A 25,869-nucleotide genomic window follows, 5' to 3' on the forward strand; every position below is an offset into this window, starting at 1 on the left:
ACCCCTGCCGTTAAGTTCCCCTTAGTTCTAAATAATCCATATTAAATGAGTGTCTTCTTTCATATCATTCCATTTCTTTTTATTTCTTGTCTTTTTTAGAACAAATTGATTTTGTCCATAAAAACTTGCAATAGTCCAAAAATACCATGTAATATTTAAAGTAAAAATTGATGTTTAAGAGTTAACTGTTGTTTTCCGCGCCCAAAAAAGTTCTATCAAAATATATATGAAAAAATAGCAATACAAGTAAGTAAAACCTTCCCCAAATTATTTGTAAAGGAATGTATTTGTAAAAGAAAGAGATCTGTTCTCAATACCCGAATTCATGAAACATGAAAGACATTAGTAGAACGATAATTCAAACTTATCCTTTATAATTTTACATGAAACCTTAACATTGAGCGGTACTACAAAGTGTAATTGGAAACTTAATGTGATATAACTCGAGTAATCTTACGCCGTTGCTACGACTAACTATTCTTAATTTAGACTTGATCAAGTCTCCGACGGCTGTTCGTCTACAATTATCCAGCGATTCGCCAAAAAAAAGCGGAGTTATCGTTTTATAATTAAATCCAGAAACTTTGCGGTCCGATTTGAAACAGTATTGAGTATCCAATCACCACGCCTGATGAGAGTGGTGGGGGGGTGGGGAGCGATTGGCTGAGGTGACATTGGGATGATGAATCATTAATTTTTATTTTCATAAATGTGCTTTAGGAAAATTGAAGACTGCTGAAGAATGTTTCTACGGCTTTCCTGAGCGATCTATCTGGCTGTTTTTGGCGTTATCGTGTCGTGTCCTTTGGAGGAAGGTAGACGACAGATGAGAGGGCGCAGATAGTGGGGCAGGTACGTAGCCAGGCCTGGTCACACTGGGGAGTCGATGCCCAACCTGTGCAGAATCCCCCCCCCACCCCTCTACACACACACACACACACACATTCACACCATCATGTGTACGAAAATTTCAATTTCCAGGACACGAGTAGTTTTTCCTTAAAGTCGGTGTCACTCCTCAAATTGCTAATACCCTTCCAACTCGTGGCTACGGGCCTGTTTAGAAGGAGGACTAACAGTATCTTGGAATCATTTTTGGCAAATTAGTGTCAAGGATGAAATAGGACGATTTTTATAACGTCTATACCTCCTCTGAACACTTCAAGCAGTCTCTGTCCTGGTTAAATGCAGTATAGGAGGATGGCCGGTAACCTCTTCGGTGATGTCTGATGTAGACCACTGTATAACGTAAATAACAGTTATGATGACGTTGACGTTTTTCCATCACGTGCCAATCGTTGGTGGTTCCGACGTCTGAACCTCCGAAATCAGAGCGTAATATGTGATCCCAAGACCTCCAATCTGTGAATGGAAACGATATAAATTGAGAATTATTAAACAATTTTATGATTTTATAACTCAATCGATCAATTAGTGTTTTTCTTTCTCGTTTCTCTTTGCTTTACCGTGTGTTGACACTTGGCTGAAGAGGGGTGAGTGAGTAGGGGGTGTGGGGGGGGGGTGTACAGTTAGATTGATGGTATACTGTTAAATCAAATATGGGCTTAAATTTATCCTTCCTTTTTATTTACTTTTAATCTTATAGACACGTTTAAGATTGTACTTACAGTTAAAATAAACGGTTTAGTGAGAACCACTAAATCATATATGGAGAATCCCACAGGCTCATTAGATAGCCGAGCAAGAAATGTTTGCATCTATGTGGAGAGAGAGAGAGAGGTGGAGAGGCGGAGAGAGAAATGAAAAGAAAAATTTAAAGTGAAAGTATTCTGTCAATGAAATTAAAAATGGGCGCGATTTACGGTTACAATTCATGGTGTGTGCCAACGTATTATCAGGGAGTTGTTATGGAACAACTCCCTGGTATTATTTCGATCACTCAAGCCACGTTTAAGAGGCTTGTAAGTAATGAGTAAAAGGTTAGTACACGTGGAGTACACGTGGAGTACAGGTGGAGTACAGCTGGAGTACAGCTGGAGTACACGTGGAGTACACGTGGAGAACACGCAAGTATACACGTGATTACACGAATATTTCGCTTGGTTTGAGTGCGAATACAAGCCTCTAAAGGCGAGTACTTAATTTTGCACCAACATATAGATCTACAGTAAACTGTACACTGAATTTCCAGCATTCCGACGAGTACAAGTAACGCGTATGTGTAAAGTCGAGTACTAATCGACGACAGCCTTAAGGAAGAGTACCTCGGGTACGCAACTCTGCTAGACCACGGGTACAAGTATGTACGAGTATATGGACTCTCTCTGTGACGTAATATCCACACATCATTCGTTACCATTTGATCAAGCGAAGAAAATTTACCTCGCGTGATTAAAACTACTTCCTTTAACCTTATTAATTTACGAGTTATAGTGACCGTTTAATTCAACGCAACGGACAAAAAATAATCAATAGTGTTTAGTATCATCCATTAAGAAGTGTCCCCCACCCCCTTCCCCGTATCCCTCCAGCAAAAAATAACGACAGTTTAACCAATTAAATTGCTAACAATTTATCGGCTTGTCAAAATTGTCTGCAATCTGTATTTTGTTGTCGGCCAAAACTGGACTCAACGTTGGATGGACAGATACGTACTCAGTGTAAGGTAAAATATATGTCTACCACAATGAAAACAAAAGGAGCTTTTACGAAAAAAATTCAACATATTTTAAATGAGATTATATCACAAACAAAAAATGTTATGAATATGGTGCAAATTGGCTAGGTGTCCTTAGTATTTTACGTCATACTTACGTAGTGTAGCAAAGTTCTAATGCTGAGTTTTATTTATAGCTTTCGTTTTAAATATATATATATATATATACACATGCTATAATATACGCTTAAATTTTGTAACCCTTTAACAACCATTTACCTATCTGAAGTAGCTTGCAAACTTTATTTACCTGGAGAAGTTGGTCCATTGTCACATTCTTCAAGTCAATCTTAAAGATATGCTCTCGCGGATCATGAGCCTGTTATAAGGAAATACAAACAAATACAAAAGCTGATACATAACCGACATAAACAACAAAAATGCAGCATAAACATGAAACAAATATATAAAAAAAAAAACATATTCAGATATATTTTAGAAATGAATATAATTCCTTTTGAAATCTCATAATTTGAGCATGCTTGTACATTATGACGTGTGATGTTACAATCACGAAGGGATTGTTTACAATTTTCGTACTTGACAATGTCGAGGGCGGTATTTCACTAAAGACAATCCAGAGCCGAATATTGAGGTAGGCGACAAGACGGGGGTACCGGAAGCTATGTTTGCAACAACAAACAGAATAACATCAGATGTCAACTTCTAGCACAAACCACTATATAAAGTAGCTTACATTTTGTGGAAATCACCTTCCCGTCCATCGCCACTCCACCCACCCCAACCCCACCCTTCGTGTAGTTCAATTGGCTTCACTTTCTATATTGATGAAGCATCTTCAATGCAGCCAAATACCTTTTCCACGACAATTGGTAACGCCTGTTATGACTAAATATAACAGCTCTATGCAATTTAATGCAGTTTCAACACGAAAAAATGCCCTGGTTTGACCTGTACGATTTCAATTATGGTTTGCACATGCGCTGTTTGCAAAAAGTTAAGCCAAGTATATTTAAGTGCTGCTTGTGACATATATCAATGGTATGACAATAACTCGTTATGGGTTTTAATTGGCAAAGCTTCATGTACTGGCCATCACACGCTGGGAGTAATACCATTACAAAAAATTTCATTATCCGAACGCCCGAGAAACATGTGTACTATTTGATTAGTGTATAAACGGTAGAAGATGTATACATGCGATGTACAAACAGTGCATGTTATTAGGATGTAACCGGTCATTCAAGGTTAATTTGTTTCTGGTTTAAACGTACTAAAATACTTCCTCTTCATTAGCGTTTAAGGTGATCGATCAGATGCTTGGCCTTAGCTGTTGTAATTGATTACGACGCCAGTGTATCGAAGGTTGCCAGGAAGGAGGTATGTAAGCATTTAATTACGTAATTGTCAAATGAAGTTGACGTTGTCTTAGAAAGTACAACACCTTGGCTCTTTAATGAGACAATTAACTCAGTTAGGATCTTTAAACCAATAAGAGAGGAGGGGGTGGGGGGGGGGGTTATTCTCCGTTTCGGGAGATTTTCTAATTTAAATGTTATTTGGAGGGGGCAGGGGGAGGTTGTCATTTTATAAATCTTGGATGTCACACTGCAGGGGCGTATCCAGGATTTTCCACTAGGGGGGGGGGGGGCGTCAGGCATGAATGATCGCCGTCCTGGGGGATGGGTCTAAGGGGAGGGGTGGACAATTTTTGCTTTCGAAGAAGGGCTGAAATGCAAAATGGTGCCATATGTGATCCATTTTTCGACCTTAATAATAAGCAACATTTCCAGTAAAAATGGACACAAAATGCACAATTTAGTATGGCTGGCATGTCACTTAGTGTTTATAGTGATAATACAAACACAATTACCATCTATGTTTCTAAAACTATTATGCCGCCGAACTTCGCCAGAACCTTTTTTTGGCAAACAAAAAATAAAGCATACGGGAGGGGGGGGGGGGTTGAGCGATCACCGACATCTCACATAAAGGTCGTCATCAATTTTTTTTTTTTTTTGCTAAACTTTTTTTTTTTTGGTGACGGCTAATAGGGGGGGCGCGCGCCTGTTGCGCCCCCCTGGATACGCCCCTGCACTGCCATTTGCTTTCACCTTTCAATTTCTGACTTGGTTGTGAATGTTATGTTTCTTTCTTTCATTTTATTTCATATTTTCAAATTACAATGTTAAAGTACTACGGACTTGTTTAAGTCTCCAATCTTTGGTGTGAAGGAACATTAAGCCTTTGAGATCTCTCAAGTAGGGAAAAAATATTCTTAGTTGTTCGTCACAGTTATTTCTATTACATAGATCAATGATACTGGTATAAGGTCTGTTTTCTATTTGTGCAACCTGAGGAGCAGATCCAGTAATTTATATAGACTGGGGTAGGGCACTGTCCATGTTATAGGGGGTAAGTGGTCCTCCTCTCCCTCCCCGCCCCCTCATCTCTAAAAAAAACATTTCATTCATCAAATGATGCATTCCGGGGCAAACATCGACAAACAAATATGTGTGATTCCATCGAATTTTGATCAGATTAAGCCGGAATGACAGCTTAGATTAGTACTCCTAAAGATCCTTACACACAGCCGTTACTATTAAGCAAATGGAATTTCCCTCACTTCGCGCATGCGTGCATTAATGTGTCTGCTATATAATTCCAGTACATGGATGATGTGCTATTACAAATTGCAACTATCATTTTTCGTTGATGCACTATACATCAATGAAAGCTGTGTTCGTACGTTTAAGGCTGTTTAGATTAAAATTTTGCACTGGCAAAAAAGGTGATTATAATGATGTGAAATTTAAACATAGCTTACAACGGGTTTCTATCAGTAAATGTATGTAAAACACAGTATCCGGGCTTAGGGAACACATGAAGTTTTACCCAATGCCACCATACTTAGTATTATACCTACTTACCTTCGAACTAACGAGGGCCGCTATCCACGAGACCACACAGATATTCACAAATATAGAGATGAGCCAGACAATATACATGAAATATGCAGAGTAGTGCCCTGAAATGGAGTTACTGAATAGTAGATTATATAACAGGAAGCAGGCTAATGGTACCATGGTTCCATAAGCGATCAGGTTAAGATACGTGAATAGGCTGTCGTTGCAGAGACGCACCGCGTAACAGAGGTCTTCGTGGTCGTGGCGAAGATCTTCAAAGTTTTCCGGAAATACTTTGCGTGCTCGCGCTTTTGTGATGGCGCGCGCAAAGCGAGCGTCAAAATTTTCAAATTGACGAATAAAGCAAATGCAAACGGTGACGAAGAGGAAGATGGTATAGATCCAACTGGCGAAGCAGAAGATGTTGCTTACGATCACGTATAAGTGCAGCGCTATATCCCGTGAGAAGGGAGCCACGAAAATATCCGAAGAATTACGAATGCTCTCTATCGGTCCAAAGACACCGAACGTCTGGTTCAAAATATGGCTTGTGATATAGATAATGCCAACGATGGCAAAAATCCGACACCAGCGACGCAGCCAATTCAGGTTAATTCGATTATAGTGGTCCGACTGAATTGCAACTTCCCAATGATGAAAGAATTGGCACATGCTACTCTTTCGAGTTATTGCCAAAAATATAGCTGTGTGGTTCAGGGCACACTGTAACAGGAATGTAACATAAATCATTTTGAAGTAGAGTCGGTCCGGGTCCAACACAGCGCCGACAAAGAATGACGGCACAAAGCGTAGAAAATTTAACCAGAGCACAATCATAACGATGACGCCATATAGTTTGCCGTTGACGATCTTCCTGAATAGACCTCGTTTCGTAACCTTCGACCCATGTGGATCGATGACGTTGGAGTGCCACAAACCGAACACTCGCATAGCGTTCAGTAGTGGTGACATACCGTGGTAGAAAGTCAAATTCAAATCATCGCGATATCTGACCGAAAACGGTAAATCGTATAAATCGTCATTTTCATCCATGATGTAGTCATTGGACATCTTCGAAGACATTTCAAACGATACATCGGATGGTCGTTTGTCCATGCCATTAGAAATGGTGACCACCGCGTCGTTGACGATTCCATTACCATTAGAGTTATTGATCGGAGGAAGGTTTTTCGGTTTGGTTATACCGCGTGATTCAATCGTCTCCTCGGTTCCAAGGTTTCCGATTAACGGTCCGACGCTATTTGATCGTGACATTGTTAAAATCATTCAACAAGAGCGTTGATTTCCTGAAGAAAAAGAAAAGAAACACAAATGGAATATTCTAAAGCTAAAAAAATTTGCGATTGGGTTTTGATCTAAGAGTATGGATTTTCACCCTTTTCGTATCAGTGTGACGTTGTCTTCCGCCCGGAAGATCCCTTTAACAATAATAATAATAATGATAATAATAATATATAAAAAAAAATAATAAAAAAAATAATAATAATAATAATAATAATAATAATAATAATAATAATAATAATAATAATAATAATAATAATAATGATAATGATAATGATAACGATAACGATAACGATAATGATAATAATAATTATAATAATAATAATAATTATAATAATAATAATAATTATAATAATAATAATAATAATAAATAACATCAATATAGCGCCTAATTTTACTTAGTTTCAAAGCGCTTAACAAAGGAAAATAGAAACAAAGCATACAAACACTAAGAATAAAAAAGAAACGCTTTATGTTGTCTTTTGAAAATTTCAATGAGGGTGTGATCAACATAACTTCATATTAGGAAGAGCCTTTCAATTGAGGACACGGAAAAGCAAACTGTTTATCACCAAGTTCATAAACTGAAGCACAGTCTAGTTCAATTGCACTGGAACAGAAATTGTACGCCTTCAGATGGGTACTATATAGATTTGGAAGGGGAAAAGTTTGCATGGGGTGAAAATTGGGGGCGTAGTTCCAAAATGTTACCAATTTACAAACCATACCCACCTGTTTACACTCTGCTATTACACTTTCCCATGCATCCAACTCATCTACGTATTGATATTTTGGAGGGTGCATTCTCCCACTTCACTGAGTTCACTCCTGTTCACCCCACCCGCTACCCATGCCCCCCCCCCCTCCATCCGCAAATGGCATATGAACCGATTTATTTCCGGATAATGTACACAATATAAACCCGAACGTGTAATATTTAGTACAGTGTGACGTATATACCTACTAAGTTCCATACAATACTCAATTCGCCTCGAGCAAATTCCGCGGAGACAGATCATGGTATAAAGTTATATTTTAACGGATGAAATCTTGGAATTTTTTAGTCATGGCCGATGGAAATTTAGAAAAATGAAATGAGCATTTGCTACGCGGGATACCAGGTGAACCACAGCAGGTGATGTATCGAACACCCGTCTCCTAAAACAACCACACAGGTGTTATCCCGTTAGCATTGCATCGATTTTCACACGCAATATAATACCATGGAGCTATAAACAGAGCTCCATGATAATACTCTCTTGAGTTATAACGATTGGATGCAATAAATGGCTCTTGAAAATATCACGAATCGATCCGTCCATTAGAGATTGGAATTACTAAATGTAACGCCCGCAGCTTTTCGTTCTTTAGCCACTCTGCGAGCTGTCAAAAGGCCAAAAATGCCCCACAAGGTTCACGGGTTGCCAATGTTGACCAACCCTATACTCGTTGTGTTGGATATTGGGACTGTGCAATCGAGGGGGGGGGAGGGAGGGGTTGGGGGGGTTGTTAGATTGTTGGGGCGAAAATATCCCTGCATGGCCAACCCTCTTAAATGAAAGACTTTTATCGTCGTTTTGGATAACATTTTAGTGAAGACGAGAGAGTAGCGGTATATTGTTTCAAAGCAAAAGTGAAACTTTGTGGGTAGTGTAAATATGAGAAATCTGAACTCAACTCAGCTAAATATTCAATCGAAAATATGTCAGATTGATAAGGTTAAATCATGAATTGAAACGAAACAGCTGTATTAATATGATAGTCCGGGAGAAAATGTTTTGAGAAGTTTTTGACTGATAAAAGAGACTTCTATGGATCCTATAGTGAAGTTAGCAATCTACAGTACTCCAATGTAGCGTTTTTGGAGATAACAAACATTAAAGTTGACACAGTTTTGTACTAATAGTGAAGCACGAGACAACCAGGTGTGACGTCATACCGTATATACACAGTGACCAATTTCATATGTTGTTTTCTTAGAAAAAAAAATTAAAAATCCAATTTTATGATTCAAACTTGGAATCATCATCTCAACATGAACACATTAACTTTATTTAAACCAAACCCTGTATTGGACCTAGATCCAATTCAATGACAAAATGAAATTCAAGAAAAAGTGAATAAAGGCAGAAAATAACTTTGCTTGTATTTTCCCCATTTTCTCTTTTATACGTGTTTTACGTTGATTCTATTTGCCGTTAAACGTACGTAAGAGCCAACACATTAATAGCATAGCCAGGCTTAGGTATTTCAGAGAGGAAACGCAGAAGCGATATATGAGAGAGAGGTGGGAGAGGTGGGAAAGGTGGGTGGAGAGGTGGAGAGAGGTGTGGAGAGAGGTGGAGAGAGAGGTGGAGAGAGGTGGAGGATCAGAGCGGCTGGTCGAAGGGTCAAAAGAGTGAAGGAAGAGATTTATCAACTTCGGCGAGGGGACGGAAAAAAGGTTATTTTAGCCTACTGCAGGAAAAACATTTAACGAACAAACACGTATAAATGCTTGCATATCGCACGTTTAACAGCGCCGTACAGGCAGGCCTATAGACACGTTTTTTACACGAGCTCATCGCATGTATAGACAACATTTGGTACTTGAAGGACAACCACAGAATTTCTATTACATGGAGCACAACAAAGCTCGATCGAATCCTGCTAAGTAGCGTGCACATATTGATTATTGTGTCGATCTTCGCAATACTTATAGCATACCGCGCATTTATCTGCTACAGCAGTGTATAGGCCTATATGGGGCTATATCTGAATCTGTAATTATACTAACAATGAAAGGACGCGCTGTACGCGTCTTGATCCAATCGACAATGCCTTAGTAACGGCAAACCATGACAATGGCGCCAATTTAGTACTTCTTGGTGTATGTAGCAACTCTCGTAATATATGCTAAGAGTGAAAGATGAGGGAATCTACAGTTTTCATATTTCTGAGTTTATATGCTAACAAATATGATGCCAGACAACATATTTTCTACGTACTTTATTGTTTCCGTAACTATATAGTTTCTCAACGTCAATGTGCTTTTCTTTGTGTTATCGGTCTTTACTATCCCTATTTTAACTGCTATCGGCTCTCAATGGAACTTCAGAAAAGGGAGAGCTATGACGTCACGCAAAATCCGGCATCCAATATTGTTAGATTCCTCTGAGACGACATGACATTTATCAGCTGCAGTTACTAGAATTTCCTACTATTTGGTGGTTACAGTATTGCCACGGTTAGAGATAACACCGGTTACTGAAAACATATAGTTTGTTAATTCGGTTTGGTTATATACATTTGCCTAAATGTCAAAGGTTGGCTAGAGAAGCAAGTCGCAATTACACTCAATTTGTGGGACACAAACTGCTCTATATAATGAAATGACATCCAATAGTGTGGAATAGTAAACATGGCTGCCTTCTTTGTGTAGTTATTTTATATATTATCGCTATTTATGAAATACCACAGATTGACACACAATTTTAATAATACGTACCGGCAAGGATATTGCTATATATAATAAACATATTATGTAGGTCACAGAACTTCAATTCGTTTCCATATTTCTATATCACAAAATGTGGACAGGATCATAGGCTTTGGTCCTGCTTAAAGGTTAGCAGTATTTCATCAGTATTTAACATACTAGAATTGCTAAAAGGTTTTAATATTCTGACATTATAAAAGCAAATATTTCCTGGCATTCCAAAGTGTTAAATTAGACAATAAAAATTCGACGTGTAAAAGTAAGAGGGCCTGACGTTTCGATCCTAGCAGAATACAAAAGAGATAGAATGTAAGAATATTAGTAGAGAGGTATAGAGATAAACTGTCGAGGGACAACGAGAGGATTAATAGGAAGAGGGTAGGGAGTAAAATAAGGAAAGACAAAGACAGAAAAGTGTGGAGAAAAAAAGGTTGAAGAGAGCTACGAGAAGAGGGGTGACAGGGCAGGGGGTGGGGGAGCAGAGGAGAGGTTGATCATTAATGTTGAGTCCATGAGGTTGAATGGTGCAAAGGTGTTGTATCCACAGTCTCTCTGCTGATTATATCTACTAATATATACATCTTCTTTGTGTTCACCATGCTCATTAACCTATCTGTATTCTGTGTGTGTATTTGTCCCTTCTGTTACTGTAACTTGTCATTCAGCCTCTGAAGAAGATCCTGCTAGGATCGAAACGTCAGGCCCCTCTTACAGAACTTTTACGCATTCTCTTACACAGGCTGTTAAGTGGATAAGCAGTTTGCTCAAAGTTTGTTTTCATGGAAGGAACGAATTCTTTTTCTTTTGAGGCGGAATTAAAACAACTTTATTTTGGACCATACCATTCGATAGTAGGTTGGCGTCGAGTTTAACAATGGTAAAAGGTCGGGATAGGTTATGGCTTAATAACAAAAACTTATATAAATTCACTAAATTAAAATAGGTTAGGGATGTGAAGTGTCGTTCTCAATATACTTTGGGCAACGACACAACAACGACTGTTTTTGATTCTACACAAATACAAAACACCCCTCTCTTATAGTGGAATATACGGTCCGGCGACGAATGGGGACATGATCCAAAGAACGTCCTCCTTCAATACATGCTGGCCTATTTTTCGGGCTAATGCTAATAACCCAAACCACCAAAAGGCCGTCTGGGCCTTCAAAAGAGCTTTTGTTATGTCAATTATAAGAGCATGGTTTTAAATCTTGTTGCCTTGGACTAAGCTGACATTTTCTTTTATTGAACTCGCTTATACAAAATAAGCTGGCTTATGCATGCAGGGTTCAAGAACACCTTCTATCAATTACAATAAAGATCAAACGACTGTGCCTCTATTGTATACTATATTGATTATTTATTAGTAGGGCCCTACCAAGCAGAGATAATTCTCATGTCCGTTGTATTCATTGCACTTGATGGTACATATAGTACAGTATGTGTGTACGGGGCCCGTGTCATTCCGCCATCTGTACATTCCGCCATAGAAAATGTGCTCTTTCCGCAATAGAAAAACTGTGTGAACTCGTGTATGCGGAAAGGTATGGCTATATGTACCTATGGCGGAATGGCACTGGAACCCTTGTGTGTGTATGCACGTACAAGCTACAGTAGAGTGACTTTGAAGAATAAAACCCGAATTAGCTTTTTTTGTTGTGCCGAAAACGAATTTAATGAACAGGAGAGGAAGGTGTACACTCGAGATATGTTTTTTAATTTTCAATAGTTCGGACACTGCATGATTTTGCGACGTAGTAACCACTTTCGTTTAGAAGGAGGGGGTGGTGAGGAGTACACGGGAGAAAGATGTCATAACACTGAAAAGCACATTTTCTCTTAAACCGAAATCAAACTTAAATTGAGTCGCTCAAGCAGTGTACGTGGTACCTTTTTAGGAGGCGGGGAGCAGGCTAGTACAAACATTAAAATAAGACCAAACAATTCCCTACTAAAATTAAAACTCCTCCTGCCCCCTCCTCTTCCCCCTCCCCCTCCAGCCCGCCCTCATTCAAATGACAATATATATATATATATGCAGTTACCCAACATGATCATCTTGACCGAATTAAGTTCTAGTCCGAAAACAATGGAAATATCCGTAACGATTCCTTAAATTAAAAATTAAATTAATGCGTGATGTCCGAAATATCTTGACCCATGACTTTCGGAAGGCCTGTTGGTCCTCCTAACGTTTGCTTCAACACTTTAAGTATAAGCTGTAAAGCTTAATAGTATCATACATTTTAAAAACAAACAATCCCAGAATTCTATAGATAATCGTATCTCAACTATATTAAAAGCTGAAGCAATTGGTTGAACTTTTTTTTCCGAAAAGGAAACATTATAGGCTACACGTTTACTTTGGTTATCATGCTAAGAATGTACCAAAATCAGGCACGTTGCCATGAACGGAGGGGGCACGGATTGCCCCCCCCCTCCAAAAAAACAGATCGTTACTTTTCAAAATTCATAGCTCAAAAAAGAGGTAAAGTTATACACCAACAGAAAAATGGAATAAAATTGGAGGGAAAAGATGGCATAATTTGGCATCGAAGCCCCCATGAGGTAAGCAAAAAGTTGACACCCACTACCCTTAGAACCCTCTCTCAGGATGGCGATCCTCCTGCATTGATGTGCCCACCCCCCCCCAAAAAAAAAAAAGTCTGCTACTCTGGCTATGGGCTTGACCAAGAGAGAAGCAAGTGTTAGCAAACTGCTTATCTACTACAAAAACCGGTGTAGGTATAAATGATGTAAAAGTGCATTAGAGGGCCTGATGTTTTGATCCAAACAGAATCTTCCTTATGCACGAAATTGAAACTTATGTACGAAATTGAACTTATGTACGAAATTGAAAGATATGTAAGAAATTGAAACTTAAGTACGAAATTGAAAATTATGTACGAAATTGAAAATTATGTAAGCAATTGAAACTTATGTACGAAATTGAAACTTATTTACGAAATTGAAACTTATGTAAGCAATTATATCTTATGTACGAAATTGAAACTTTTATACGAAATTGAAACTTATGTACGAAATTGAAACTTATTTACGAAATCGAAAGATATGTAAGAAATTGAAACTAATGTAAGAAATTGAATCTTATGTACGAAATTGAAGTTACTTACAAACACTTCATCTAAATGTAATGAACATGTTCAATTGTTATAAGAAGCATTATCGAGCAAGGTAAAGACTTACTTACATATAGTTGTGCAAGAAGCATCATTCAGATAACGTCCTCCTCTCTCATCTTGATTTACTTCTGATAAAAATGTCATCAATAAAAAACACTAAATATTGCCCCTATATCCTTCCGAATATTTCCTATATATTGGTCAATATGAAGTCCAGGCTTTCTACATCCGTATTCCTCGAAACGAAAGCTTATTTGATTTACAAACAAGTGGCACGGTTAACTTCTTAACTCTAAATGTTTAATTCCAAACGTTTTTGAACAGACTGAAGTGTTGACGTAAATTATTGAACTTTCGCGTTCCACAGGGGGTGTCCCGCCATAGCAACAGGATTTGTTGATATTGATAGTAGCACTGTGTAGGATTATAGACTGCAAAAAGCTGAGTCAAAACACCGTCCCTTTGATCCTTGGGCCAAACTTTCGACCGTACGTAGCAAAGTCTCAGTAATTGAACAACACAATGACAGTCTCAGAGCGTAATAGCCGGAGAAAAATCGATAATTGTTTAACTATTGGTGGACGAAAGAATAGGGCCAATGCGCTTTGTATATAGTCGGGATTTAATCATACGTTCCTATTAAAGAGAAGGATACAATGGTGGTCTGTAATGAGTGTTTGCACTAATGAAAAAAGAAACATTCATCTAATGGATCTATATTTGAAAGACTGTCTTCAACATTCGCTGTTCTATATAATAATGTGTAAAAGTAAGTTGGCCTGACGTTTCGATCCTAGCATGATCTTCTTCAAAGGCTAAAATAAAAAAAAATATAATGGAAGTTTTTTCCTTCTGGATGTTTTGTAGCTGTATAGTAGACTTAAATACTTGAAAGAAATGTTGTCGATATCCGTTACTTTCTTTGTAAATGCTTTATCGATTTATTTGGGCCGAATCATAAGAACAAGAAAGTAACAACAGTTGCAGGATCGGCAGGAGTGGATTGAATCGGAAGTGGTTTGTGTGGGCTGGGGGAAGGGGAGGGGCTTGGGGTTGGGGGCGTATGAAGGATTAAGAAGGTGGAGGATTCTAAACTCTCAGACCGATTTGGGGTTAGGGCACGAATCTGTAGGGAAGGGGCAGACCCAGGCTGTTATAAAGGAGAGGTGTGGATGTTGATATTAGATGGGTGGTCTATGGGGGGGGGGGTACCTCCGCATACCCCCTGAGCTATATATATATATATATATATATATATATGTGTGTGTGTGTTTGGAATTACGACCTTTCTAACCGGTTTTGAACCTCTGGACATACAATCAGCGTCCATAGCCCAGTGGTCAGGGTGTCCGCATATAAGCGGGAGTCCCGGGATCGAATCCCGGTGAAGCCTGGAAGTTTTTTCACTCCTCTGGATTTTCCAACTCACTACGATTTCAATTATATATATATGTACACACACATACACACATATGAACTCTGACATTTAACCTTTCGTTATGAATGTCTACGACACACAGGTTTTCATAATGAGGAACCTTCTATACCAAGTTCACTAATAGCCGATATTTGTCTTTAATAATGGTCACACGTTAATAGGCTTTACCAAAAAAACTTGTCACTCGGGCTACCCTAACCAAGGAGTAGTCCTGAAACTCCATAAGCCTGAACTAAGGACATGAATCAGTCTAGCCAGTTCAGAATGCTGGCTGTCTTCATTTTGAAAACGGTGTATGTTGTCTGTTGGTTTTTAGCGAGTCACACAGATTGTACCTGCAAATGCTAATGATGACACTTAAGTAGAAAATCTTCATCTGCAAGGTTGGTACAGAAGTATCTACTTGTCAAACTCACAAGGGATTCGTTGGAAAAAATAAAACATTGACACAAACCTTACCACAATTATTTGTCTCCGACACAGCGCAAGATATTCTTAGCTGTTCGCTGGAGGGTTTTGATAATGGCCAGGATCTCTGCCAATACAGCTAGAAATGTTTGTGACCCCCCCCCCACCCCACCCTTCGAAGAAGACTTTCGAATTTAGTCAAAAGTTTCTATTCGTTTATACTAAAAGGTTTTCTTTTAGTTCGCTTTCTTACCATTATACATTTTATGTTCCTACCAAACACTATGTTTGGTATATAACATATGACAATGAATGAATGAACGAATGAATGAATGAATGAAATCACACCATTATTAAATACAATGATAGAATACTCGAATTGAAACCTATTTGTGTAATGCTTGCATCTGTTAACTTACTATAATTAAAAGAATAGTCCAGGTCAAAATTTCTTTTTGATATGTTATCCCAAAAACGGTACATAGAAATTAAATGCAAATTTGACCAGAATGTTTAGATTATGTTCCTTTTTAACGTATCAAAAAGAAATTTTGACCTGGTCTATTCCTTTAAGTTTAGGAAGTTGCTGTAACATCAGACCTAATGTCCAGATAGGACCTCTATATGTTTATACCTTACTAAGTCACTTCCATCCAAGGTTAACTCAAGTCAGTGCATTGTTTCATGATCAACTCGTTTGATGTGAAGGCTTTACTTAACCAGTAACCCACCTCGCCCCGCCCCCACACCCACACCCACACCCCCATTATTACTGTTTTATCGTAGTATACAATCCTCGACCAACCCAGGAAAGATAAGACCATTGAAATCAGACTATAGTCTATATTACTTTACCAAAATCTCAACCGATTAAAGGAAAAGTTTATTTTTTTGGAAATAGGCACAGATTTCAAAACAAAGGAATAAAACAAGAAGATTTGTGTAGTGCATATTTTGTTTTTCTGTATTGGACTTATAGTATAACTGCATGTTTGGATAATTCACCAGGAATCAACAAAGTCATGGTTGCAAAAAAAAACATTTATCATCACAGAGTGAATGGCGGTATTCACTTTATACGTAAATATAACATTATACTAAATAACAATAATAATAAAGTGACCACTAATAACGCGCCATATCTGTCAACTTGACACTCCTGGCGCAGGCTAACAGTCTTGTTCAAGGCCAATGCTCCTTCACACGACTTTACAACTTTCCCCTGGTCATTGGTAACTTGTCACACCCACACACCAAAGTGTAAACAATCCAATCAATCTCTCCTGGGGCACCACTGTGCACCACAACCACGTGTCCCCCGGGGACTTCCCATAGGATGCAGCCACAAACCGGCGCACACGACTATATTTACAAGTTAGCTAGCAAGTCCCCAAAAGTTATACACATGGGTGAAGAGAGGGAATATACTTTCCCTTCCTTTCTCTTTACTCAATGACATATGTATCATTAATCAAAACAGCTGGACTACTTAGTCTAACATACATATATACATACATACAATTAACATTAAATCAGCTACTCAGATGTAAGACAAAACCAATAAACAATACAATATTTTTACGGTCTCGTATAACATGTTTTACAGTGCACGCTCTCCAAATTTATGAGGAGCAAATAGTGTTGAATACTATGTTAGTTTAGTTTAGTTTAGAGACCCAAGGATCAGGAAGCCTTACAGTTGCTTATTTCAGACCTTATCCATTTTAGATCGTGGATGAACACCGGCTTATTTCAAGCCTTCTTTTTCGATAAGTGTTCAGAGGATAACGAGGCAGGGGGTGCGAATTCGCTCCTATTCCTGCCCCCGGGAGATCCATTTAACGTCCCCATCCGACGGACGAGAGTGTATGCCCCAGCATCTGACTACTTTCTCAAATACTGAGGTAGGCAAAGGCACCCCATTCGACATCACTGCAATGCTAGTAGACTGCTCTGTCCTTCATATATGAGGTACAGAGAACATGGTTTCGTTGAGTTATTATTAGAATGACTATAAAAACAAATGTTGGTTTAAAATTAACATTAAGACTTGCATTGACTCATTAAGGGCTTACGTCATCATTAATTTCGCGCTAAATTCCAGAAGTGTAGCACAATTAAAAGTGCATAACTTGACAATCGAAATAGTTTTAGAACTTTAGAACACTAATAGTTTTACTTTGTCTTTTGAAAAAAAGAAATTCAGCCTAAAGTTACCCTTGACAAAACAAAGCAAAATCATATATAACGAAAAAAATAGGACGATATACTGAATTCAATGAAAACCTTACTGAAGGCTACTCGATTCGTCACGGCCCACGGAGAACTCAATATTTATGACATAGTGCTGCTTCTGGATAAACATTTACAAGGTGTGGTCATATTTCGTGATTAATTAGAATGGTCAAGACAATTATTATACGTAATTTAATATTTATTAACAAATTTCGGAAATGATAACTCGAGCGTTATCAATTTAATTTCACAATAACCTCGGGATCGCATGGGCTTTACTGGTATCTGTCCACTACGCATGCGATCAGAAATTCTAGCTCATGTTAGTGAAGGCTATAGTGACTTTTCCAGCTCCCATGTACATGGTCATCATTAATTCTTATCAAAACCTATCACGTGCCCTATATGGATATTCCAGTGATATGCCAATGTACCACTTATCTTAAAGAGAGAGAGATAGGTCAAAGAAAACATATATTTAAGATTACTATGTGAAAACCGCATATCAATATCTTGTCCCTAAATCGAGTTATGGTTGATTGAATGCAACCTAGTTTAACCCTGAACAATGCTCCTTCCTTATATGATTATATGAGTCAAGCTGAGCAAGTGCTTGGTCACATGGATATGATCCATGACATCATCGTAGCACGTTCATTCTCCGCAAAACCTTACTTTCCTCTTGTAACCTTCTGCTGATTTATCCTTGAATGTGTAATGCATTTGGCATGTTTGTCAAAATTGTGTATAGCAATATTTTTTTCCCTCCGTCTGTGGAACAAAACAAAACAGATATATCCGTTTTCGGCTTAATTGGCATAATATGACATCGTTCATTCATACATTAGCCAGATGTGTTAAATATATATATATATATATATATATATATATATATATATATATATATATATATATATATATACACACACACACACATATATAAATATATATATATATATAAATAAAGTGGTTCGTTTGTGTTTTTTTTTTAAATTTTCAGTCACAAGAATATCCCTTTAATTAAGTGTTAATTTACAATTCACCATTACCGATAACTTACCCCTTTTACTATTTCGTTCCCTCACCCCCTCCCCAACCGTAGTAAAGCAGCTAACAGGGAATAGAAGAATATAAAATGTATGGTTTCCTAGTCAAATTTACATTAGTGCTAAACTGGAGGCAAAAACACCGATTGTGGGCTCGGAAGAGGTGGAGTGGTTCAGTTTGGGTATGAAATAATGCAGTTTGAAAAGGCCAATTCTACCTAGGGTATATCTATGTCGAAACGAAATTAGCTGTGCCTTAAGTCAATATTTTGCCCTCCAATTATGAGCTGCAAATTGGAGTAAGCCTGTAAAAGTATGATGCAAAGACCTTTGTTGTTCATTGTACTAACATAGCAGTACTACACAAACCACCCTTTTTGTCATATTATGTTGCACATGCGAATATTACTTCCTTTAAGACGTACTTTAGTCTTATACACTGTATGGCATTTTCACTCATACATAAATGATTTCTTATACTCGCTAAGTGTAAACATTTAATTTCATAGGCATATATATATTGATAATTCAATGAGTGTGTGTATGTGTGTGTGTGGTTTGTTTAGTTCAGACTGGGGACTTGAACAAAGGAATTCCAAGTCCTCAGAGTCATCAGATGTCATTTGAAAAGAATCACCACGTCCTCAGAAAAGATTTATTGTTGTGTCTATTATTTAGATCAAGTTACTTGGATTCGAACAATGCAAAGAAAACAAAAACAGAAAATAAACAATTGGTTCCTTATAAGTGTGCGTTTGTGACAAAGTGTAGAATAGTATATGTGCTTTTATACGTCACAGACGGTCATTTAATCACAACAAAAGCCGGTGTTCTTTGACCCATGATGTATGTGTTTATGTTCGGGCGGGGCGGGCGGGGCGGGGCGGGCCGGAGAGGGGGGGGGGCGGTAGTGAGGTAGCTGGATGATTCGCAAGAAAACCGATTTAATGAATCACGCAATCCAACTATAATATCATTGTTGCTACACTTAACGGGTGGTATATTATCTGGAAAGAAATTACTACAAGTTTAGAATTGTTACTGTTATGTCTGACTGACCAAAGGAATGGTTACCTACAAATCAGGGATGCCTAATCAAATAAGTAATCTAATCAAATAAGTATAGCCTAACCCTACTTTGGATGGCTACACAAATAAGGGATGCCCATTGCAAAATTATAGCCTAACCCTAGTTCTTAGATTACATGACTTACATTCCTAAATCACTTGCCACTGATTTCCTATTTAGGCAAATATTTTTTGGGCAATTTTTCAGATGAGCAATCTTTCTTAGAGCCTTATATCTTATATAAAGGTAAATGCTTCATGTGAAAGAATACTTTTAAGTCATGGATATGCAATTAACTTTTATGTATAGACTTGTTGGACTCGGATCAGCCTACCCAAATTAACGTTCCTCATTCTAGCTCCTCTGACGTCCACCTCTGACCTTCTTATCTCTGCCAAAGGTCTTTGCCCCTCATCTGTAGTATAACCTTTGTACAACTGTGAGAAGTAAAACACACCACCCCACCTCACCCTGCAATGCTTTCTATAATATTATCATATACCAGCATATGAAATACATCTGTTTGTTTGTTTCCCCTATATCATCGCATGCGGGCTGACTCTGTACACAAATCAGCCATGAGATGACGTCAAGGTCTTTACCTTTCCTCTAAATCAAACAATTTGCAAAGGACGCCATCTCCTTAAGTTTCCAATTCCAAGTTCAAACGCGTCAAACATACGCGTGTCAAACGTTTCGAAGTGAACGTTATCAACATATTCATTAACAATGAACTGCTAAAACACCGGCTATATATAAGTAAACCTGCAACGTATACGTGGATACGGCTCGTATTGTTTCCCTATAAGCAGCAAAAATAGATAATTTTTGATTTGAGGACAGGAACATTTGCACAATGTTCGACTTCCATTATTGGATTTGCTTTACTTTTCAACTTATCTTTTGACATAAATATACCCCCGGAGGAGGGAATATCTACTACATCTATATGGTCTTTTAACAACAATCGTCGGAAAGAATAGGGAAAGTTAACAAGATGACAGCGAAGGACGAGTAAGTTTTTTTTTTCTTCATTTTCTTGCTCTCTCTCTTCAAGTTCTTGATAAACGGTCGTTCACAAAAAATGACTGATACGGCGTTTACTAAGCAAACATTATAATTATCGATTGGTCTTAGCAGTGAATGTACACACGTATATGCACACGCAGGAGGTTTTGTTACGTTACGAATGCGGAGAAATCTATCGGCTAATGTTATTGAACTGCGCTCTACACATAAATATTTAGAATAGAAAGGTACCATTGTATTCATATCAATCATGATTGTTAATATATATATATGTATGTATATATATATATATATATATATATATATATATATATATATATATATATATATATATATATATATATATATACGTACATGTAATTGTGCAATGTCCTTGTGTTAGCTGTTAGATTCAACAGGTTGAACACAACGCCATTACACGGGAAATGGGTCAATTAATTGAAAGAAGAAAAAGATAAGTGAAGAAACACTGGGCAAAATAGATCGATAGAATAATAAGAGACATTTGGGTTTAGTCGTAACGCAGCGTAAATATTGTAGCGTAAATATGAATTTAAAAAAAAAAAAAGAAGTTGTAGCGTAAATATGAAAACAAGGTGTAAATACAATTACACATATTCTTTGATGCATTCTTATCAAAAACCAATTTTTTACTTTAAGTGCGGACGAAGAAATTGTTGTTATTGTTTTGATCGAACGTTGAAAGCACTCAAGAATCGGGATGATGGATTTATTGCTGTCATTAATTGTTGAAGAAATGAAACCATGAATAATCGCAGACTTTTAAGCTTTTCATAGTAATAATTAGAAATTAATAATTCACTAGTACAAGTTTAAGTACTCGTACTTATATACTATGTATATATATATATATATATATATATATATATATATATATATATATATATATATAAATATATATATATATATATATATATATATATATATATATATATAAACGAGCCAGTAAGATGTGCGGATAAGAGTTTGATAGCAATATCGTGTGATAATTAATAGTTGAAACTGTATGCATTTATCAATAATAAGCACCCATAGAGATTGAAATTGCTGGTTGTAATTTCTAATACAGATATTTCTGCCGAATTTTTTTATGAGGCAATTGTCGAGTTTATTTAGTAATACAACGTTCCCATTGGTCGAAAAAAACATATATATTAATATATATATATAAATATATATGTATAGAAATGCATTTTTGTTTTCTGTTCGGTTTTGATATGATAGCTAAAAACCGTTTCGGTTCAAGCTGCGTAACAACATTAATTCATTCTTATGACAACCATATATCAAATTAATGTTGGTAAATATTTCGATATTATTTAGCACTTACATATTATTAATATTGAATCCATAACTACATAGAAGCGTTTTATTTCACATTAAATAGAGGTGGAAATGAAAAAAAAAATTGAACGTCATTTTCAAATTTTAGCTGTGTAACCTAATAAGACGTATTCAGAGAAACATGTTAGAATGTGCGGTAGGAGGAATCTTCGAAATCAAAACGGAACCATAAAAATTACACACTATAGTTGCAAAAAATGTTTTAATTTGATTAATTCTTTGCTTTTGAATGTCACTATTCGGTAGGTTATCAAACTACAACATGTTGACGACGAAAACAGCTCAGACCTTTTACCATTTTACCTTTGAGTAGATTTTCATGTTATGTTGATACGTCATATTGCAACAAGAAATCACCACAAAACAAAATGTAGTGCTCGCAAATGTTTTTATAGACCTTCCGGCTTTCAAAGTTATTCGCCCTTTTCAAGGTATTCACCTTTTAAAACAATACCTAATGTCTTGAATGCTCCAAGTTTGAGGAATGTTTTTGATGATGACGCCTCAATCGTTATATTTGGAGAACCTCTCCTATATCGTCAATATATTCTTTCCATCGACACGAAGACTATAGAGTTTACCCACAGCACCCTTTCCCAGGATCCCACAACTCTGTCCCTTACCCCTGGCCCTATACTCTGCACCCCCTCCCGTTTGTTATTCTTCTTTGTCTACGTACCAAACCCGACCGAAGCAAATTTCTGTATGAAAGCAGCCTTTCTTAATTTGTATTAAATACCGCCATAAGGTAATGTCTTCTAGAACTCAGCCAACCATTGGGCTTCTTCCTTTTTCCTTTTTTACTTTTGCTAAGGGAAATTATTTTCGCGGTGAAATCATGTGTAATTATAATCTCGGATTGGTTACCATGACTACTGCTTAAGTACATGCGTATAGTACTTGTTTTCTATAAGGTCAACCTTTTAAGTAGGATTTTTGCCTCTTAGGGTAATATTTTGCTGTGTGTTTTGAAGTCGTTATTACACATGTAATAGGGATAGCAGGTATATTGCGGACGGGTAGTTGTGGAACACATGAGAGTTATAGTACAAAAAAAGCCTATATATAAAATATACTATAAAGACTATATGCAATGCTATTAGCAATGATGTATGTATAGGTCGATACACAACTACTTGTGTGCATTCAATTAGCAATTCTTCCGTGGTTTTGTCAGTTAAAATGAAATGTTGTCAGTACAGTATAACAGGGTTTGAAAATCTTACGAGTTTTAACACGACTTTCTTTCTTTGTTTTGCAATATTACATTCCGTCAGCGCCTCAAGGTCGGGGCTTCAGGCGATGGGGGTGGGGTGGGGGAGGGGAGGGGAGGGGAGGGAGTGAGGATGACAAGAACCACCAAACACCATAACAACCTATCCGAAGCGGCTAGTATTGATATTGAACACTAAGGCAGTAAACCAAGTAGGTTCCATGTACTCTTTGGAGCGCTTTGCTTTTTCATATGGATATCTCGAAGGGTCCCTTCTTTATAATTGATCGTCTGGTCCACCATAAATAGTGTTTAGGCGGGGCGGCCAGTCTAGTAACTTACGTCAAATGGCTCTATGTACTGTTTAAGGCCTATTGGAATAATGCATACCTTCCATCGAGAGTCGGACCCTATAAAATAATAGATAAATTCAATTCATTGTAAATATCTAGTATATAGGAATGTTATTATGCGTTAATCACAACGGTAAAGTTTGTATGTCTTAGATACGGTCCTGAACAATTCAGTTCTCTGCCGATACCAAAATATTAAACGAAATCCTGTACTTAACAGATATCCTGAGGGTTCCACATCCGGGCGTCTAGAGATGCCAAATATCCAACATTTGTTCATTAAAGCCCAAACAATGCTTGGACTTTGGTGAATGTGGACTCTCCCTTGTGGGTCCATTAAGTTTGCTGTATCGGGACCCAATTGGTCCATCTCATCAGGCCCTGACAGAGGTCTACTTTGAATCGTGTTGTAGCCTGTAGAAGACTTGTAGAATGAGTACAATAGCATGAGTACACTGAGTACAAGTAGAATGCCCCTGGGTATGAGTATGAGTACTATTACAAAGCTTAAAGTGCGACAACGAGTACTTAATTTTGTACTCGAGTGCGGGTAAGAAAAACGCGTACAAATTTATCATGGCAAGTAAGGGTAAACAAACAACTATATGTGCTAGAAATATAAAGTACGAATACGGAATTCAGGCTACTATATATAGTTTCAGTTGGTTTCAGTTGTCTAATCGTATCAGAATCGACTAAAAAGTTGTTTTTTTTTCCAGGTGAATCCTTAATTAAACAAATTTTATAAAGAAGTATGAAGCACATTTATTTGCCATTTGCCAAAGCGTGTACACGACGAATACACCGTGAATGTATACTTCATTACCACTGACTGCCTCCTCCACACCCAGTTGGGACAATTTTTTTAAATATTGCACTTTCATGTTCCGCTTTCAAAAGTACTCGTATTGTCAGTATGAGAAATATGCATATCATCTTATCCCTTAGATAAAGTTAGGAACTGTTTGTACTGTCAATACGTTTGCTTTGAAGCATGATATGGGAGGACAGTTTGGAGAGGTATTAGCATTAGTAAACTGTCCCAACTGGTTGGCCCTTCGATCAAGTCTGTTGTGTTGTACCTTTTACACACAAGAGGGAGAAAGTGATAAGGTAAAATTATTTGCCAGTCTGAATTGAAACCCTACCAGTCATTCGACCTATTCCGAAGCTATAAACCTTCGCGAAGTATGTTAAAGGTATTCTCTCAGCTAGGAAATTTTTAGAGTGTGGGCCAATTTCACAGGTTTCGCTGGTACACCGTTACTCCACTTTCTGACTTGGTCACGTGATATGGTATATGTATGTATTTATGTATGTATATGTAATATACTGCCACTGTACAGTGTATATGATGTATGTAAATGTACGTAATGTAGGCCTATATCACAGTTTCATGTAGTGTTAGCATAACACACGTACGTTAATATTGCGGTCGCCGCGCTGTGTACGTTGTGATTGTGAATTAGTATCAATACAATACTTGCAAAGAGGATAGTACTGCTCGTTACATTGATATCATCGTTAATTTTTGGCCTGGCTGTCTTTAATTCGCGATCAATCCTGTCGATCACATATGTTGGATGGTCTTTATGATATTCAGCATATCATAAGCATGTCCGAGGTTTCTCCAAAGAAACGGCCGTATCCGGGCACTAAATGCGGGTTGGCCGGTGGAAGGCCCAGGTTGCTTTATTGTAGGTCCAGATGCCAAAAACAGTGAGCGAAAAAGGTACAGAGAAATGCAGGCATCAAAAGTGTATTTGAGCTGGTGCAACGTGGACTGGGTCTCCAAAAAACGATCTACTGGAACAGACATCGGGGATCTACTGGAACAGAGATCGGGGATCGACAAACTGACCAATGCTACCTTCGCGTTTAGCGAGATAAAAAACTGGAAAACAGGCTTTGCACAGTCTGCGTACACTATGAAGTCCATCGACGCGATTAGGACGTTCAGTGCAGTAGGCTATGCGTTTGTAAACCTGTTATGAGGGAACATTAGACTTAGTAAAGAGTGGGTTTAGTATACACAACTGATGTATGCCTATTTACTTAATTTCGCACGTGCTCAAACGTTTACCCGCATATGAAGATTATCAGACTTAAACGCATCGCTTAGCTTCAAGTCATCTATTGGTGTTCCAACGTATCAGCCCTATGCTTCATTCAGGCGCGTAGCCAAGGGGGGGGGGGCGAAGGGGGCCGCCGCCCCCCCCCTTGAGCATTTTTTAATTTTTTTGTTA

The 25,869-nt window shown here is 37.7% G+C and overlaps 2 protein-coding genes across 3 annotated transcripts in view; one reads left to right on the forward strand and one right to left on the reverse strand.

Moving 5' to 3' along the window:
• Positions 1–25: 25 nt before the first annotated feature.
• On the reverse strand, positions 26–13,904 carry LOC139977469 (uncharacterized). Of its 2 annotated transcripts, none has more exons than XM_071986814.1 (5): positions 13,532–13,904; positions 5,569–6,851; positions 2,928–2,996; positions 1,629–1,718; positions 26–1,362 (listed from the first exon to the last, which is right to left on the reverse strand). In XM_071986814.1, the coding sequence occupies exons 2-5, from the start codon at positions 6,829–6,831 to the stop codon at positions 1,285–1,287; spliced, it is 1,500 nt and encodes a 499-aa protein (XP_071842915.1). In that variant the 5' UTR covers positions 6,832–6,851; positions 13,532–13,904; the 3' UTR covers positions 26–1,284. The 2 variants fall into 2 exon arrangements, with proteins under 2 accessions (XP_071842915.1, XP_071842914.1); XM_071986813.1 differs by having other exon boundaries at positions 29–1,362; positions 13,536–13,900.
• A 6,437-nt stretch (positions 13,905–20,341) lies between these two features.
• LOC139977242 (short transient receptor potential channel 5-like) overlaps positions 20,342–25,869 on the forward strand; it is a 75,722-nt gene continuing 70,194 nt past the window's right edge. Inside the window, exon 1 of the mRNA XM_071986490.1 lies at positions 20,342–20,677. Within this exon, the coding sequence (XP_071842591.1) occupies positions 20,661–20,677 (17 nt within the window). The 5' untranslated portion in view covers positions 20,342–20,660. The remainder of the gene's footprint in view (positions 20,678–25,869) is intronic.

This window comes from Apostichopus japonicus, chromosome 12 (genome assembly GCF_037975245.1).
Source record: "Apostichopus japonicus isolate 1M-3 chromosome 12, ASM3797524v1, whole genome shotgun sequence".
NCBI lineage: Eukaryota > Metazoa > Echinodermata > Holothuroidea > Aspidochirotida > Stichopodidae > Apostichopus > Apostichopus japonicus.